The sequence below is a fragment of the Nuphar pumila genome, chromosome 4 (assembly GCF_984573655.1).
Source record: "Nuphar pumila chromosome 4, dmNupPumi1.hap1.1, whole genome shotgun sequence".
Classification (NCBI taxonomy): domain Eukaryota; kingdom Viridiplantae; phylum Streptophyta; class Magnoliopsida; order Nymphaeales; family Nymphaeaceae; genus Nuphar; species Nuphar pumila.
This window is the reverse complement of record NC_143252.1, coordinates 39,949,074-39,967,252: the sequence shown is the minus strand read 5'-3', so window position 1 is coordinate 39,967,252 and position 18,179 is coordinate 39,949,074. Positions and strand designations below refer to the sequence as shown.

The 18,179-nt window shown below is 35.4% G+C and overlaps 1 protein-coding gene across 2 annotated transcripts; it reads left to right on the top strand.

Moving 5' to 3' along the window:
• The first annotated feature begins 3,021 nt into the window (after window positions 1-3,021).
• Window positions 3,022-7,653, top strand: LOC149840073 (uncharacterized). 2 transcript variants are annotated; one of them, XM_090003024.1, is made up of 4 exons: window positions 3,022-3,263; window positions 3,349-3,521; window positions 3,641-3,704; window positions 7,318-7,653. In XM_090003024.1, the coding sequence occupies exons 1-4, from the start codon at window positions 3,041-3,043 to the stop codon at window positions 7,524-7,526; spliced, it is 669 nt and encodes a 222-aa protein (XP_089859150.1). In that variant the 5' UTR covers window positions 3,022-3,040; the 3' UTR covers window positions 7,527-7,653. The 2 variants fall into 2 exon arrangements, with proteins under 2 accessions (XP_089859150.1, XP_089859151.1); XM_090003025.1 differs by lacking the exon at window positions 7,318-7,653 and adding an exon at window positions 3,839-4,090.
• Window positions 7,654-18,179: the final 10,526 nt, after the last annotated feature.

Genomic DNA, 18,179 nt, shown 5'->3' with positions numbered 1-18,179 from the left:
CTCCAGGTTTCAATACTAATTCGTGCATCGGATCACTAGATTTATATGCAAAGAGAGTTTTCCAACTCAAAATAACGTTTAAAATTTGAGAAATTTTACCTTCCGAAATCAAAGTAACGCCCTAGGGGTGTTCTCATGATTTTACCTGCTGCAAAATGGTCCTTGGATGAGAGCAGAAATGCCATTTTTTTTACAAATTAATCCCTACCTTCTGTGCATTTTTTTACAAAATGGTCCTTTGTAAGGGTTGATTAGTCAAATTTACTTGCTATTAAGAGTTTTCATCTGAGAATATTAACAGATGTTAACCTCAGGGACTAATTTGCAAGAGTTCATAAGCAGGGACCACCGATTTGCAAATGTGCAAAAGAAGGGGGCTAATTTGCAAATCAATCTAAAGGTGAGGACTAATTTGCAAAAGAACTTTTTTTTATGAGGAAGCCTCACCAAGAACCATGACACTTAATGGGCTTGTCCCCCTCCAAAGTAAACCTTAGGTGGGGTCACAGACAACTGAGCACTTATAAAGCCCACCAGCTGAAGGCACCTGCATATTCAGAGGGAATTAAACATGGGACAAAGGGATCAACACTTTCTCCCTCAGCCCGCTACCAATGTGGGGATGTAGACATCCCCTTTCTAATGGTGTTGAAATGTGATGTTGGGGTGGCCAACTTCATCCCCTGTGTAAAGATTTTGAGAACACCACTGCTCCAAAACAGCTGAGGGTGTTGGAAAACCTCATGTACTGCTTCCAAGTGTTGGAGAAGCTAAGAAAAGCATCTCATTTAAGGGTTAGCAGTATGGGCTTAATACATGTCATCAAGATGCAACAAATTTTTTGAAGTCGACAGTAGGAATGCAAATGGTTCAGATCCGGAACAACTAAATACATAGGGATTTGGATCTATACCAGATCCAAAACAACTAAAAATTGCAAAACCCCAATCCTGGATCCAACACAAGTCACCCCTACCAGATGGGCGCTCCTGTTAGCAATAATGTAGCAATGTTAATCTATTCACATATAAAACTATCTTTTGGCAATGTATGGGGATAATCTTTACCTGATTCACACTAGTAGGTGAGGTCCAATGGATTCTTACGTATGTATTGGAAAGAACCTCAGCCCATGTCTAGCTTGTGTGTATGCAGGTTGGGCCACATTTTGAATTAAACCTGATATTGCTGCACTTGAGCTAACATTTTTAACAAATATATGGTGATTTTATAGCGATGCATATGTTTTTGGCAACAAATTATTTGGCAAAAAAACTTTCTCAATCTTTTACTTAATGCTCTACTTTTAGTTTTTATTTTTATTTTTTAACGTTAGAAAATCATGGGCAAAATGATAACAAAATACAACAATAAAAAAGATAACAACCAAAGAAGAACACAAAATATATGTGGTTCGATTTATGACCTACGTCTATGTTGAAAGAGAAGCAAAGTTTCATTATGATGAACAAAATAAGAAATACACCCAAAACATTAATGCCAAAGACTCCTAAAGAAACTCTCTAAAAAAGCCACTACATATCCCACTTAAAGCTTCACTTTTATAGTCCATGCATATGAGTTCACTTACTTTAATTATAACTCTTTCATTCCGTACTTAAGAACATGAGTTGTCATGGGTTTTCTATCTCGATCCAAATGGGTCATGGAGGGAAGCTGAGTCCAAAATTCAAGAGACATATGACATTTAATTTATTTAGACTTTATCGTGTCAAAATTTTCCTGATAAAATATAATATGGGTACATTGTTTGTGCATGCAATCTAGTAGAAAACACCATTTTTGCATATTTTTCAATTCTTTTTTTTTTATATTTAACTGATTAGAAATGCCCTATGTAGTTTCTTTAGTGAAAAAAAAAAACAGGTTTTGGATTATGTTTTTGCAACATGTAAGTTTGTTTTCCAAATGCTTAAAAAAATATCAGCGTATCATATACCAAAATTCCATGACTCAAAAAATCATATTTTTACATTGAAAAAATATAATGTAAAGTGATCCCTTATTGATAACAGATCTATGAGGTTAGATTGAGTGGATATATACAACTTGCACTGATGATTTTTCTTTCATATAGCAAATTTATATCCTTGGTTAAAACTTGCAAAAATAGTTAACATATTTGTCAATTTTGTGCATTTGTAAAAAATCTGAGTAATGATAAGACATTTCATAGGAGAAACAAGAACATGTTGGCAACTGGGCGAAGATGGTGTAGATTTGGTGTTCACATAAAAGATGGAAGAGATCGCTGAGATAAAAAGCAACATCAAGAGATTCAAATCTTATCTTTCCAACTCCTTGCTAGGTTGTTTCACAAGGACATGCCATTTTGAGATCAATGGGTCTGGGTTTCCGACCCATTTGATTATGTCCCGACCCAGCCAGATAATATATCGTAAAGCAAAAAATTAAAGTTCAGACAGTTGTTGGGTCAGGTATAAGAAATCTCATATCCAACCATTTTTATGTATTCAGTTCCCATACCCGTTTATAATTCAAAACCAGTTCGGATCAGAATTGGGTCAGATTGGTTTGGTTGAGTTAATATTTGATTAAAACCCGGGAGAGTCGCCCTATAGTGCTGCCCCTTGTGCATTTTCTGTAGGAATGCAAATGGGTCGGATTCAGCATGGAGGTTTTGTAATTTCTGGCTGTTTTGGTTCGAATCCTCATGTATTTAGCTGTTCTAGATCCGAACCGTTTGCATCAATTAGGACAAAGAAGAAAAGGAAAAATATATAATATTGTCTAAAGTTCAAAATATGAACCCTGAACATGAAGTGACTTATAAAATAAACCCCGAGAATACATGTTGCCAGCAGCTCAATTTAAATAAGAATTCCTAAATTACCTGTTTTTGTACAAGTGGAGCTCTGGAGTGAAGAACTTGATCTTTAAGTTCAACTAGTGATCACCTGAATCCTTTGCCGGCTGGAACGTTAGGCAAAATCTTTTTATCCCTTCTTCTTCTTCTTCTTCTTCTTCTTTTCTCTCTCTCTCTCTCTGCGTCCGCGAAATGGCTGCCTCTTCGTATCTTTCTCTACCCAATGTTACTTCCCCCTCCCCATCAACTTCCTCTTCTTCAAACAAGCTCTCATCTTCAATTTTCGGAAGTCTTTCCTTAAAGAAGTCCCCTCTCTCTCACCACTTTCTGCAGAAGCAGCCGCTAATTCTCGCCCCAAGAATCCTCACCATCAAAGCAATGGCTCCTCCAAAGCTGGCCGGAAAAGCCAAGAAGGGTACCCACTTTCTAAAATTCCACCTACTCCTTTGTAGAGTGAACGGTTTTTCCCAAATGCTTGATGGGTTTCTTTCGAATTGCAGTGGTTGGGATAGTGAAGCTCGCTCTGAAGGCAGGGAAGGCGACGCCCGCACCGCCTGTTGGTCCTGCTCTTGGGTCCAAAGGCGTGAACATCATGGCTTTCTGCAAGGATTACAATTCGAAGACGGCCGATAAGGCCGGATACGTCATTCCCGTCGAAATTACGGTCTATGATGTATGTGGTGCTTTCCACTTCTTGTGGTTTTTATATTTCTGATGAAATGAGGGGGTACCCATGTTGAAATTTTGAGGGGTTTTTCTTGTTGTTTTGTTTTGTTTATGGGAATGAGACAGGATAAGAGCTTTACTTTTGTTCTGAAGACCCCCCCTGCTTCGGTTCTTCTGCTTAAAGCTGTGGGTAAATTGTTATCTTTGAATTACTTGTAAATCTTAAATAGTTGGAGATGGTTTTGTGGTTCTTTTCAACTGTTTATCATTGGAATGAATGTGTGTGAACTATTTGGGTCTTACGTTATGTATGCACATGTATAGGGAAGCTACTTATACAGCTTATGTTGGCCCCAATAAGGAGAAAGATTGTCAGAAAGCAAATTGATTCAGAAGCTCCTAGGGTGCAACTGCTTGGTCAATTGAAATTAACTTGGAAAGCGTGAAGGTTATAGAATTTGCCCCTGGTATTACTAGGATCTTTTGTCACTTAATGTGGACTGCCATATTGCAATGAGAAACTTTTTTGCCTCACTGATATGACTGTAACGTTTAGCTTATGTTGTCCTTATATGGAAGGCAGTGCATAGAGTGGTATGGAGGCACTTTTTTTAGCTGTGAAATATTCAATACATTCGGAAACCACCGTGCGATCTTGGTCATATTCTGTTCGTGGGATGTTTTTGATACTTTGCCTATATTTTAGTTTCTTGCTTTTATTCCTTTTTCTGAGTCATTTATCTGCTGAAGGATTGAACTTTTGACCTGTTACATGGATAAAAGATACCTCACTTAATACTTTAATACTTCGTTGTAGACACAAACCACACAATTGCCTTGGATGGAACTAGATAAGATGAAGATCTCATGGTAATCTTCCTGTAGGGAATTCGCCTGGTGTCCAAGATTCTAACGCCAAGTGATTTTTTTTTATGAATAAACTATTACTCATTACATGACCAGTGCCATTTAGTTGGACTGTGTATGGTAATGTTTGCAGCAATGTGCTGAATATGGCTCCTTTAAGTTATAGTTTCTGAAAAGCTATGCCAGCCAAAATGGGTAATCCATGTGACATTGTCCTGGTGGAATTTGAACGAGAGAATTTGGGTTCTTTACTAAGTTCAGTTCATTGTTGAAATGAGTCTGAGCCATACATATTTTCCAAGTTTTACCATGTTTGCAAGATAAAGAAAGAACTCACACATTATATATATATATATATATATATATATATATATATATATATATATATATATATATATATATATATATATATTGTTAGTTGGCTTCCTAACCAGGGTAGCGATGGGCTAGAATGGATACCAGACTGGATCTATTAAGATAGTCATGGTTCCAGGTGTTTTTTGTTTGGTCTGGATGTCTTCAATTGCTTTACTAGAAAACATTCTTTGGAATTATTCCAATGAAGACACCTGCTTATTTTATTATACAGTTTTGATGCAATACGGGGTATTGTTTTTTCAGTTTCTTTAAGATCGTATCTATATACAAAAATTTCTGACATAATGCATTTTTTCAATAAAATAAACTATACCCATCATATTTTGGGGGGCTTAGTTACACAACATCCAAGAAAATGATGAAAAACTATAGGGTCTATTCTGCTCCACTCTTACCTGGGTCTCTCCATATATATATTGGTTATTATATGCTTGAGAGAATTTAGTTTTTCATACTTTTACTTTTAAGTGAATAAAGAAAATATTTAACACTCATTTAATCTTAGCAATTTATAACAGTTGAGTCCATTTTGATGATCTCAAAGTGGTTCATAAGAAGGACTCTTTTAAGAGGATTGAGTCACAGATTTTGGCTGTTTTTTTATTTAACCAGTATATGCTGCAGCACAGAGAGCAGTGGCTTTTTGCTTCCTACACTGAAAATCTATAAATATCTGGGTTTATCTTGGACTGATTGTGATACTTTTGAAGTCATCCCAGATCTGATTTCTTCTAAAAGAAATCCTGAAAATCACAAGGAATTGCAGTCATTTGATCCAAAAATGGTGTAACATATGCAAGAATTAGAAATAGAGAATGGTAGAAACTAGATAATTTCTCTGGTATTAATTTCACCTTCACCTATTCTATGTTATTGGATCTTTCTGATAAATTGCTGGGGAACTTTGGACATTTGGCACAATAGATAATTTATGCTAGAAATCTTGAATTTCAAAAACTTGGACTCATGGAAAAAACTGCAAGAAATTTTACTTTGATCTGCATTGTTCCAAGGAAACTCTAACTGAGAAGTCTACTTTCTAAAGTTTCATCATAAATGAATTCATGGATGAGATGATAAAGTTCTGAGTGATGCTGATAGGCGCTTGATATCCATTTTGGAGTTGAAATATGGTAAATGTGGAACTTCCTCTTTTGTTAATGAATGTGAAATTGGACAGCTCATGCATACGAGTACTGCTTGCACCCTTATCAGAAAGGGATATGAATAGGTTAGGAACCTGAATAAGATGTGCAATACGTTGTCATATATTCATCTATCAATTCCTATTGTGCGTTTTCCAAGTTTGAATGACAATTACGTTGCTGATCATGTCAGAATAGTTTGTGAAATGCTTTTTATTTGACAGAAATCTCATCTCAAATTTGTTTGAGTTCTGTCTTCGTCTTTTATTTTTTTTAATTCTAGCCAATAATAAATTGAAAAATGATGTGCCTAACTGTTCCTTGTTCTAGGAATGGATGCCTTGAGAAATCATGGACCCAGTACTTGAATGATTCTCAGATATTTTCAAGGTGTCTTCTTTGTTAAGAGAATGAATTATTGTGATGCTTTAAAAGCAAACTGCAATCATACTTGAATTAAGAAATAATAAAGAAAGTGGCAACTGGTTTTTAAGCAACATTTATGCATGATATCTACTACTGCAATGTCATTGTAACACTCAGAAGCTCGAGTTCCTCATGTGGACCTAAAAAATTTTAGAGAAATTTGCTGGGTTGAGGTCAGTGACCCCTTTTCTGTTACATATATGAGTTCAATACCTCCCAAATCAGATGTGTAGCTCTATGCAATTCCTGTTAAGCAAGAATTCAGAATGTAGGAATTATAAGGATGCCATTAATTTTTTCAATTCTAAGGTTCTGTTTAGGAGCTGGAAATGGGAGGGGAGATGGTATTTAATCAGGGTTTAATTAGTACCATCTACCTCCACAGGTGTTTGGGAACCCTGTTTTGTGAGATAAGAATGGTGTTGAGAGTGGAGAAGGGGTTGGAGCTGGGCTATTTTCAACTACATCCTCACTAGGATGTAGTTGACAACTCCAGCTTCATCTCACATTTTCTTCTCCCGTTACATTACCCTCTCATCTCCTCTCCAAAACGGGCTCCCAAGCAGAGCTTTATCTTCTATGCATTTTTATGAGATGATATGAAAGTCCATGTGGAAATTTTGTTACTGTAACAAGAGAGGTAACTCATAGGTTTTTAAGTGGATTCTTTCTTTCTTCTGGCACTATTGAAATTCTGAGGTTTTACCTTTTTGTATGTGATAAGCATATGATTGATTGAACAATTGCATACCCAACTGCAAACATATGAATGATTGATGAACACTGCTACTTTAATGACCGACAAATAGTAATTATCATATTACAACCATGAAAAGTTTGAATTATCTGGTTTATCCATCGTATGGAACTAACTTTTTAGTTTTTTTCTTCTAGCTTGGGGCAACATATCACCATTTGTTATTTCAATTTGTAGTTTGTCGTTAAATACGTACACTAAGTTGTTGAGGTTCATGTTTTCTCGTGTAGGAGTGGAAAAAGGTTCAAAGGAGCCAAAAACACAGAAAGTGGGGAAGATAATCATTGATCAATTGCGAGTAATTGCAACAGAGAAGCTGCCAGACCTGAACTGTTCAAGTATCGAGTCAGCCATGAGAATCATAGCAGGTACTGCTGCAAATATGGGCATCGACATTGACCCTCCTGTTCTTGAACCCAAAAAGAAGGCAATCCTGTGATCAAATTACTTTTATCAATTTGCAGTGTATTTGACAGGGCATTTTTTGTGGCAGATCCGATTGTTCTATGCGTTTCTTTTAAATTGCAGTATTGGAACCAGCCTTGTCAAAGAAAGATGTTTCTCATTTGTTTTTGTTGTCCCATGTGTGTTCTTTGTCATTTTTCAAAAGCTCTCCTTTGTTTTCCCATGGGTGCGCAACTTCATTTATAGTGGGTTGGTGTGCATCGAGACACTACAACAAAGCAGTGGATTAGCGACGACCACATTCTGTCGCGAATCCGTCGTTAATCCGTCGCTAACATGGTTAGCGACGGATTAGCGACAACGAGGCGACAGTATGCTTACGTCGCGAATATTTTGACGCTAACTGGCGACGGAATAATTCCGTCGCCAGGTCCGTCGCTAATTGCGACAGAATAACGAGCGCTATATTCCGTCGCCAATCCGCCGGTACTAAACGGCGACCACGGCTTGGCGACGGATTTACTGCCGTCGCTAGATTAATATGAATAGCGACGGATGGTTCCGTCGCAAACACGAAAAAAAATTAAAAAAAATTTATTTGAAAATTAAATATCGAGAACTGTACAATTTCTATTTCCTGTACAATTTATATTTCCTGTAAATAAAAAACAAACCATACAAAAAAATTCATATAACAAGAATCTACAACAATTAATCGTTTCACCTTAAAATTAAGAAGTTTAATTATTTACAATTCAAAAATTACAATTAGGAAAAATAAAAAAAATAGAACTTCTTCAACACAGTCCTCTAATCATCGCCAAGATTTTGTGCATCTTCTTGTTCATCGTCTTTATCTGTCCCTTCAGCTCCACTACGCTGATTATCGCTAGCAGCCTACACAAGAAAAGAACAGTCAGTATTGATAAACAAAATATAATGAAATAAATTACACACTATATGTGATCTAAGACAATAAAAAAACTCTATATGTGATTCTATCATGGTCATATGTGCTCTATAGCAGACAAAAAGTTTTATATATATATATATATATATATATATATATATATATATATATATATATATATATATATATATATGTGTGTGTGTGTGTGTGATTCTATCATGCTCATATGTGTGCTAAGGCAGTCAAAAAATTGAATATGTGATTATAGCATGTTCATATATGTTCTAAGGCATCTAGAAAAACTCTATATGTGATTCTACCATGCTCAGATGTGCTTTAAGGCAGGCAAAAAACTATATATGTGATTCGATCATGCTCGTATGTGTGCTAAGGCAGTAAAAAAATTGAATATGTGAATATAGCATGCTCATATGTGCTCTAAGGCAGGCAAAACAAAAAATTTTATATGTGATTCTATTATAAATGATATATAACATGTTCATATGTGTTCTAAGGCAGTAAAAAAACTCTATATGTTATTATAGCATGCTCATATGTGTGCTAAGGCAGTCAAAAAACTGAATATGTGATTATAATATGCTCATATGTGTTCTTAGGCAGTCAAAAAACTAAATATATGATTATAGCATGCTCATATGTGTTCTAATGCAGTCAAAAAAACTTTATATGTGATTCTATCATGTTCATATGTGTTCTTAGGCAGGCAAAAAAACTTTATATGTGATTATAGCATGCTCATATGTGCTCTAATGCAATAAAAAAACTCTATATGTTATTATAGCATGCTCATATGTGCTCTAAGGCAGTCAAAAAACTGAATATGTGATTATAACATGCTCATATGTGTTCTTAGGCAGGCAAAAAACTGAATATGTGATTCGAGCATGCTCATATTTGTTCTAATGCAGTCAAAAAAACTTTATATGTGATTCTATCATGCTCATATGTGCTCTAAGGCAGACAAAAAGTTATATATATATATATATATATATATATATATATATATATATATATATATATATATATATATATATATATATATATATATATATATATATATATATATGATTCTATCATGCTCATATGTGTGCTAAGGCAATAAAAAATTGAATATGTGATTATAGCATGTTCATATTGTTCTAAGGCATCTAGAAAAACTCTATATGTGATTCTATCTTGCTCAGATGTGTTTTAAGGCAGGCAAAAAACTATATATGTGATTCGATCATGCTCGTATGTGTGCTAAGACAGTAAAAAAATTGAATATGTGAATATAGCATGCTCATATGTGCTCTAAGGTAGGGAAAGCAAAAAAATTTATATGTGATTCTATCATAAATGATATATAGCATGTTCATATGTGTTCTAAGGCAGTAAAAAAACTCTATATGTTATTATAGCATGCTCATATGTGTGCTAACGCAGTCAAAAAACTGAATATGTGATTATAATATGCTCATATGTGTTCTTAGGCAGTCAAAAAACTGAATATGTGATTATAGCATGCTCATATGTGTTTTAATGCAGTCAAAAAAACTTTATATGTGATTCTATCATGCTCATATGTGTTCTTAGGCAGGCAAAAAAACTTTATATGTGATTATAGCATGCTCATATGTGCTCTAATGCAATAAAAAAACTCTATATGTTATTATAGCATGCTCATATGTGCTCTAAGGCAGTCAAAAAACTGAATATGTGATTATAACATGCTCATATGTGTTCTTAGGCAGGCAAAAAATTGAATATGTGATTCGAGCATGCTCATATGTGTTCTAATGCAGTCAAAAAAACTTTATATGTGATTCTATCATGCTCATATGTGCTCTAAGGCAGACAAAAAGTTATATATATATATATATATATATATATATATATATATATATATATATATATATATATATGTTATTCTATCATGCTCATGTGTGTGCTAAGGCAGTAAAAAAATTGAATATGTGATTATAGCATGTTCATATGTGTTCTAAGGCATCTAGAAAAACTCTATATATGATTCTATCATGCTCAGATGTGCTTTAAGGCAGGCAAAAAACTATATATGTGATTCGATCATGCTCGTATGTGTGCTAAGGCAGTAAAAAAATTGAATATGTGAATATAGCATGCTCATATGTGCTCTAAGACAGGCAAAGCAAAAAATTTTATATGTGATTCTATCATAAATGATATATAGCATGTTCATATGTGTTCTAAGGCAGTAAAAAAACTCTATATGTTATTATAGCATGCTCATATGTGTGCTAAGGCAGTCAAAAAACTGAATATGTGATTATAATATGCTCATATGTGTTCTTAGGCAGTCAAAAAACTGAATATGTGATTATAGCATGCTCATATGTATTCTAATGCAGTAAAAAAAACTTTATATGTGATTCTATCATGCTCATATGTGTTCTTAGGCAGGCAAGAAAACTTTATATGTGATTATAGCATGCTCATGTGTGCTCTAATGCAATAAAAAAACTCTATATGTTATTATAGCATGCTCATATGTGCTCTAAGGCAGTCAAAAAACTGAATATGTGATTATAACATGCTCATATGTGTTCTTAGGCAGGCAAAAAACTGAATATGTGATCCGAGCATGCTCATATGTGTTCTAATGCAGTCAAAAAAACTTTATATGTGATTCTATCATGCTCATATGTGCTCTAAGGCAGACAAAAAGTTATATATATATATATGTGATTCTATCATGCTCATATGTGTGCTAAGGCAGTAAAAAAATTGAATATGTGATTATAGCATGTTCATATGTGTTCTAAGGCACCTAAAAAAACTCTATATGTGATTCTACCTTGCTCAGATATGCTTTAAGGCAGGCAAAAAACTATATATGTCATTCGATCATGCTCGTATGTGTGCTAAGGCAGTAAAAAAATTGAATATGTGAATATAGCATGCTCATATGTGCTCTAAGGCAGGCAAAGCAAAAAATTTTATATGTGATTCTATCATAAATGATATATAGCATGTTCATATGTGTTCTAAGGCAGTAAAAAAACTTTATATGTTATTATAACATGCTCATATGTGTGCTAAGGCAGTCAAAAAACTGAATATGTGATTATAATATGCTCATATGTGTTCTTAGGCAGTCAAAAAACTGAATATGTGATTATAGCATGCTCATATGTGTTCTAATGCAGTAAAAAAAACTTTATATGTGATTCTATCATGCTCATATGTGTTCTTAGGCAGGCAAAAAAACTTTATATGTGATTATAGCATGCTCATATGTGCTCTAATACAATAAAAAAACTCTATATTTTATTATAGCATGCTCATATGTGCTCTAAGGCAGTCAAAAAACTGAATATGTGATTATAACATGCTCATATGTGTTCTTAGGCAGGCAAAAAACTGAATATGTGATTCGAGCATGCTCATATGTGTTCTAATGCAGTCAAAAAAACTTTATATGTGATTCTATCATGCTCATATGTGCTCTAAGGCAGACAAAAAGTTATATATATATATATATATATATATATATATATATATATATATATATATATATATATATATTATTCTATCATGCTCATATGTGTGCTAAGGCAGTAAAAAAATTGAATATGTGATTATAGCATGTTCATATGTGTTCTAAGGCATCTAGAAAAACTCTATATGTGATTCTACCATGCTCAGATGTGCTTTAAGGCAGTCAAAAAAACTATATATGTGATTATACCTGAGAGGGACCTGGAATCGAAGATCCCCTATCCTGAACAGCGGCCTTGATCTCATTTCGGAGAAAGGGGGCGACGGTGTATTGAAAGTAGTTATTCAGTGATTCATTAATGATATCGCGTACATCATCATCGGAAAGAATAGTCGGCTGCTTGGAGTTTATGTCGGCGCAAGAAGTCGGTGAGCCGTAACTGGAAGAACCAATAACTGGTGAAGTATTCATATTACTCCCAAACCCGAACACGCGACCTTTTTTGGGTTCACCTGCTGCAGTCACCCATGCTGTAGGATCAAATGATGGATGCTGAGTAGCGTCTTCGCCATATCGCTCTACATCTGTTGCTCATATGCCTCCTACAAAATAATGTTTAAAGTATTCATTAATAATTAATGATAACATTATGATAACTTGCATATATATTGCAATGATTATTAATAGAATTAATACATACCGTTGTCGTTATCGCCTTCTCTGATACGAAGACTCCAGTGGTCTTCTGTTTATGTGTTTCTACAAACACATCCTTATATGGTACACTGCCTCCTTTTTCTTCTTCCTGCAAAGTTAAATGACAAAAGATTTAGTACACAAGTTTGCAACAATACTTATAAAATTAATATTATATATTGATGAGTTACCATTTTCTTTAGGTGGCTCCCAAATGTCTTAGATGCACCTGTGTGTAGATGGGCTTCGGGCATCTTCGATCGATTTTGTGCAGCCTTCGCAGAGCGATTTCTAAATGCATCTCCCGCCCACTTATCGCACATTTCATCCCAGTAATCTCTCCTGATAGTAATAGGACCATGGCCCTTCCACAGTAATGGATCATCTACTACGCCAGATGTTTTTTTTGCTGCAGTCTTCATAGTGTGCAGCATGTCTGCAAATCGATTGGCAGTCACCTTCTGCCACACCTTCCTTGCATCATTTTCTTCCACCGTAGTTGCGAAGTGATTCGAAGCCTACAAATATTTTCAGAAAGTTAGTAGACATTGCTTAAATAAATTAAATATGAAACACATTAACTATGAGGAACAACTGTATACCATGAATGAGGATCATAATCTGTCTAACACCTCCTTTGGGTACTCTTTCCATTGAGCAATTGGTCCTGGTAGATGTTGAAGAAGTGAATTCTTAATCTCCCGTACTACTTCTTGTGGCTCAAACCTCGTGCTGCACATGAATTGTTACACAGTAAATATCAATATAAAATATTTAAAAGATATGCAATAATTGAAAACAAAATACTTACGGTCGATTATCGATATACACTATTCGAATGAGTCTTCTTGTGCCAGCCTGAGAAGACCCTGTTTCCTGTGTTGGCTGTTGACTTGTGCGATCAACTGGTGTAGGTGGGTCGTGTACAGGCGCAACATCATCTGTAAAAAAATACATTAGAAATTCTCAGAATGCGCATTTGAACTAATCAAGCATCCAATTAGTTATATGATATACCTATCATAGGAGCCCATGAAGATGAAGGTTGAGCCTGGCTACTACTGGATGAGCGACTACTATAACCTCCACGAACCATATTCTAACAAATAACATATGTCATACAATACATTTAAATAATTCACATCAAGTATTACAATGCATTCAAGTCATTCACATCAAGCATTGCAATGCATTCAAATAATTCAAATCATTCACATCAAGTATTGCACTAATTCAAATCATTCGTTAATTGCATAAATTATAATACATTCAGATAACTGAAATCATTCACATCAAGTATTACAATGCATTCGAATCATTCGTATCAAGTATTAATATACATTCAAATAAAATTTTTAATCATTCACACCAAGTATTGCAATACAACTCACATTAAGTATTACAATGCATTTAAATAGAGGTTTGTAGTATAAGATTTTGCTCACTAGCTTGAGAATTCTTCCTCGTCACTAGTTTGACTTTCTTCTTCTTCTTCTTCATTGTTTGCTCATCCACTTGGTACATCATTTGGATCACATTCCTCTATGAATGTTTCATCGGCCAATGAAGATATGCCATGCATATCATGCGCAACATCGTGACCATAAGCGAAGTCATAGACATCATCTGATTGATAGTAATCACTGTCTTCAGCTAACTCATCTTCCTGTAACTGATCATACTCGGGGTATAGTTTGGATTTCATCTTGCAAACTGCCCACCATTCATTTCTATCTGACTTTTTTATACTCGGATATGAAGTATAATAAACTTGTTGAGCTTGCGAGGCTAATATGAATGGTTCATATGTTCCAAACCTGGATTTATGATTCACCTCCACAATTCCTGAAGCTTTGTCGAGTCTTGTTGCAGTTGGATCAAACCAATGACACTTGAATATCGTAACCCTGTTATTCATGTCTAAGTAAGTCAACTCCATTATTTCCTCTATAACACCGTAGTAATCATGTTCATTTTCACCGTAGCTGCTACCCTTGACACACACGCCACTATTTATCGTTGATTTGTTTGTACCGTAGTCTTTTGTATGGAATCGATAACAATTTACGATATACCCGTTGTAGCATTGCACAACTTTGATCGGACCATTTTCTAAATCACATATTCCTTGATCTTTAACATCACCATGGCGAACCTACGCACAGTCATAAACAATTATTGTGATTACGATCAATTAAGTAACTTAGTGTTGTTTATAAGTACAAAATTTATGTTAGCTTATTTACCAATTGCTTCAACCACTTCACAAACTTAGTTTCACGTTCTTTTTGTACTTATGCATCAGTGAGATGTGAAACTTCGCTTTGCAACTCCAGATCAAATCGTCTGCAAACCACAAATACTTATATTATCGAGCCATGTATCCACATATAGAACATAAAAGGATTTATAATTGAGTTGCATATACATATACTTACTCGATGTATGGGTCGATCGCTGAGCAATTAAAAAGAATATAGATGTGTGCTGCATCTTGCTCTCGATCTGTCAATAGCCTTGATCGGCAACTACCAAATGCATGCCCAAGTGGTTGAAATATCGACAGTTTGTCAGCTACAGTTACTTGTTCTCCATCATCGTTACGGGGCGGGCATGTGTAACGTGTTGGAATATGAGGTTCGAAGTACATAGATGAGAAATTTGAAATCTCTTCTAAAGTGTACGCCTCACAAATAGAGTCTTCTATTCTTGCTTTATTACGAACCTTTTTTTTAGGTCGAACATGCATCTGACAAGAATATATATTTCAAATTTTAAATATCTGTCATTAAAGAGATGTGCTATAAAAAAACATATACCTTTCAAATGGGTACATCCATCGATATTGCACAGGGCCACCAACCATTAGTTCATATGGCAGATGTATGATCAAATGTTTCATAACGTCGAAAAATGCTGGCAGAAATATCTTTTCTAACAGACAAACAGTGGTGATGACAGAGTCCTCGAGATTCTTTACATCTGATACAACGACCTCCGATGCGCATAATGTTCTGAAAAATCCGCTCAACTCAGACAATACCCCCCATATAGGTTTGTCTAACATATCATGGAATGCTAGGGGTATCAATCGTTGCATAAAGATATGACAATTATGGCTCTTCAACCCATATAACTGTTCATCGTCAATCTTCACAGCCCGAGCAATGTTAGAGACATATCCATCTGGAAATCTCAGTTGTCTCAACCATTGACATACATGTTTTATTTAATCAGGTCCGAGCACGTACTTCGCCTTTGGTTTCAGTACTTTGCCATTATACTCTTTGAGTTCCAATTCTGGTCTTTTACATATTAATTTTAAATCCATACGGGCCTTCGGATTATCCTTCGTTTTTCCTTTAATATTCATTACTGTATTGAACACATTATCAAACACATTTTTCTTTACATGCATCACATCCAAATTATGTCGTATCAATAGGGTCGGCCAATACGGTAGTTCCCAAAAAATAGATTTTTTCGTCTAATTGTGATCCTTCCCAAATCCACGGAAGGGTGTAGGACTGCGGGCATCTGTTAATACATCTGGAAAGTATCGCAATCTTCTTAGAATCTCTATGCCGGACAATCTTGAGGATGGACCTTCCGTTTCAGTTGTGCCTGCTTTAAATGCATTCTTTTGACGTCGGAACGGATGATCGCTGGGTAGGAATCGACGATAGCACTCAAACCAGCAAAGCTTCCTTCCATGCCTCAATCTAAAAGCTTTGGAATCCTTCATGCAGTACGAACAATCCAACCTCCCATGTGTGCTCCAACCAGATAACATACCATATGCAGGGAAGTCACTGATTGTCCATAGAACAGCGGCCTTCATGTTGAAATTTTGTTTTTTGTGGGCATCATACGTGGTAACACCGTCATCCCACAGTACTTTTAATTCATCAATCAATGGCCTTAGATATACATCAAGATTTTGGCCAGGTGAGGTCAGACCAGGGATCAATAGAGACAAGAAAAGATTTGGACGTTTCATACACAAGCTTGGTGGAAGGTTGTATGGAGTAACAAATACTGGCCAGCATGAGTATGGAGTTGATCTACCCCCAAATGGATTAAATCCATCTGTACATAGACCGAGTCTAACATTTCGCACTTCCATTGTAAAGTTCTGATGAGTACGATCAAAGTGCTTCCAAGCTTCAGCGTCAACAGGATGCGTGATCTTGTTTTCATCGCGTCGAACTTTATTTGCATGCCATCTCATGTGTTTAGCTATCCTTGAAGACATATACAATCGCTGCAATCTAGGAGTGATAGGAAAGTAGCGGAGCGACTTGTATGAAACTTCCTTTGATCTCGTGCTACCATTGCCTCTTGTCTTTGGCTTGAATCGAGGATGCCCACATGACAGGCATGATATGTCGTTTTCCTGCTCCTTGAAATACAACATGCAGTGATTTGGACAAACATCAATCTTTTTGTAACCCATACCTAGAGCGTTGACCATAACTTTCGCACGATAGAAATTTTGTGGCAATTTCTCATCTTTAGGCAACATACTCTTCACAATCATGCACAAACGGTCAAAACATGATTGACTCAAATTATACTCGAACTTCAAATTCATTAGTTGAAGAACTGCAGACAAGATAGTGTGACTCTCACAACCGTTCCAAAGTGGCTCATCAGCATCTCTAAGTAAATCATAAAATCTACTAGCTGCATCGTTTGGTGATTCTTCATCTATGGCAGTTCTTACATCACTAGAACTCATAGCAGAACCCAGTTCTGTTCCTGCGACATCAAATATCAAATTCGTATATGGATTATCGTGCACCACATTCACCCGTGCATCAAAATCGTTTCTAAATTCTTCTCCATAAAACGTCCAGTTCTGATAATCACTCACAAAACCCTTCCTGTATAGGTGATGTCTAACGCCATGAGGTTCTAAAAATCGATTATTCTTACAAATCTTGCAGGGACACCTAATCCGACCTGTGGGATCTATTGTACTGACACTTGCCGTTGCAAATTCAATAAAACTGTCAACACCATCCATATATTCATGTGATAACTCATTGTCCACTATCCTACGGTACATCCATTCACGGTTTGCAGTCATTTTGTCGTATGATGGTGCAAATAGTATCCTAACCAGTTAAAAGAGAACCATCAGAATGCTATGATGAAGAAAATATCAAATTTATCATGCAATATATGATGTCATACAATCACAAGAATTATGATACATGCATTGATAACTTAATATTTTCATGTGCAAACTATTCATGACACGATACATTCATTTGAAGCATGCTTTCAGTATACAATTTCACATGGTAGACATAATCAAATTGAAAGTAACTACATGTAAGCATGGATACAATCACATCAAACATTGTAATACATTGAAATAATTCATATCAAACAAATCTCAAACATGTACCTGTAGCAAACACACTCCAATATCCCACTAACTACTATCATGCCTAGCATGGACTCCGTACTCCAAAAATAAGAACACTTTCATATATATACATTAAAATCATGCTCAGCACGATCTCCGAACTCCAACAAAGCAGTCCTAGATATCAACAACTAAGTGAGTGTGTGAACAATAAAGTGTTACA

Excerpts from the sequence above, each read along its gene's own strand:
- LOC149840073 (XM_090003024.1), top strand. The coding sequence starts at position 3,041 with ATGGCTGCCTCTTCGTATCTTTCTCTACCCAATGTTACTTCCCCCTCC. Across the intron at positions 3,264-3,348 it reads GGCCGGAAAAGCCAAGAAGG|TGGTTGGGATAGTGAAGCTC; the intron begins GTACCCACTTTC and ends TTCGAATTGCAG. Across the intron at positions 3,705-7,317 it reads TCTTCTGCTTAAAGCTGTGG|GAGTGGAAAAAGGTTCAAAG; the intron begins GTAAATTGTTAT and ends TTTCTCGTGTAG.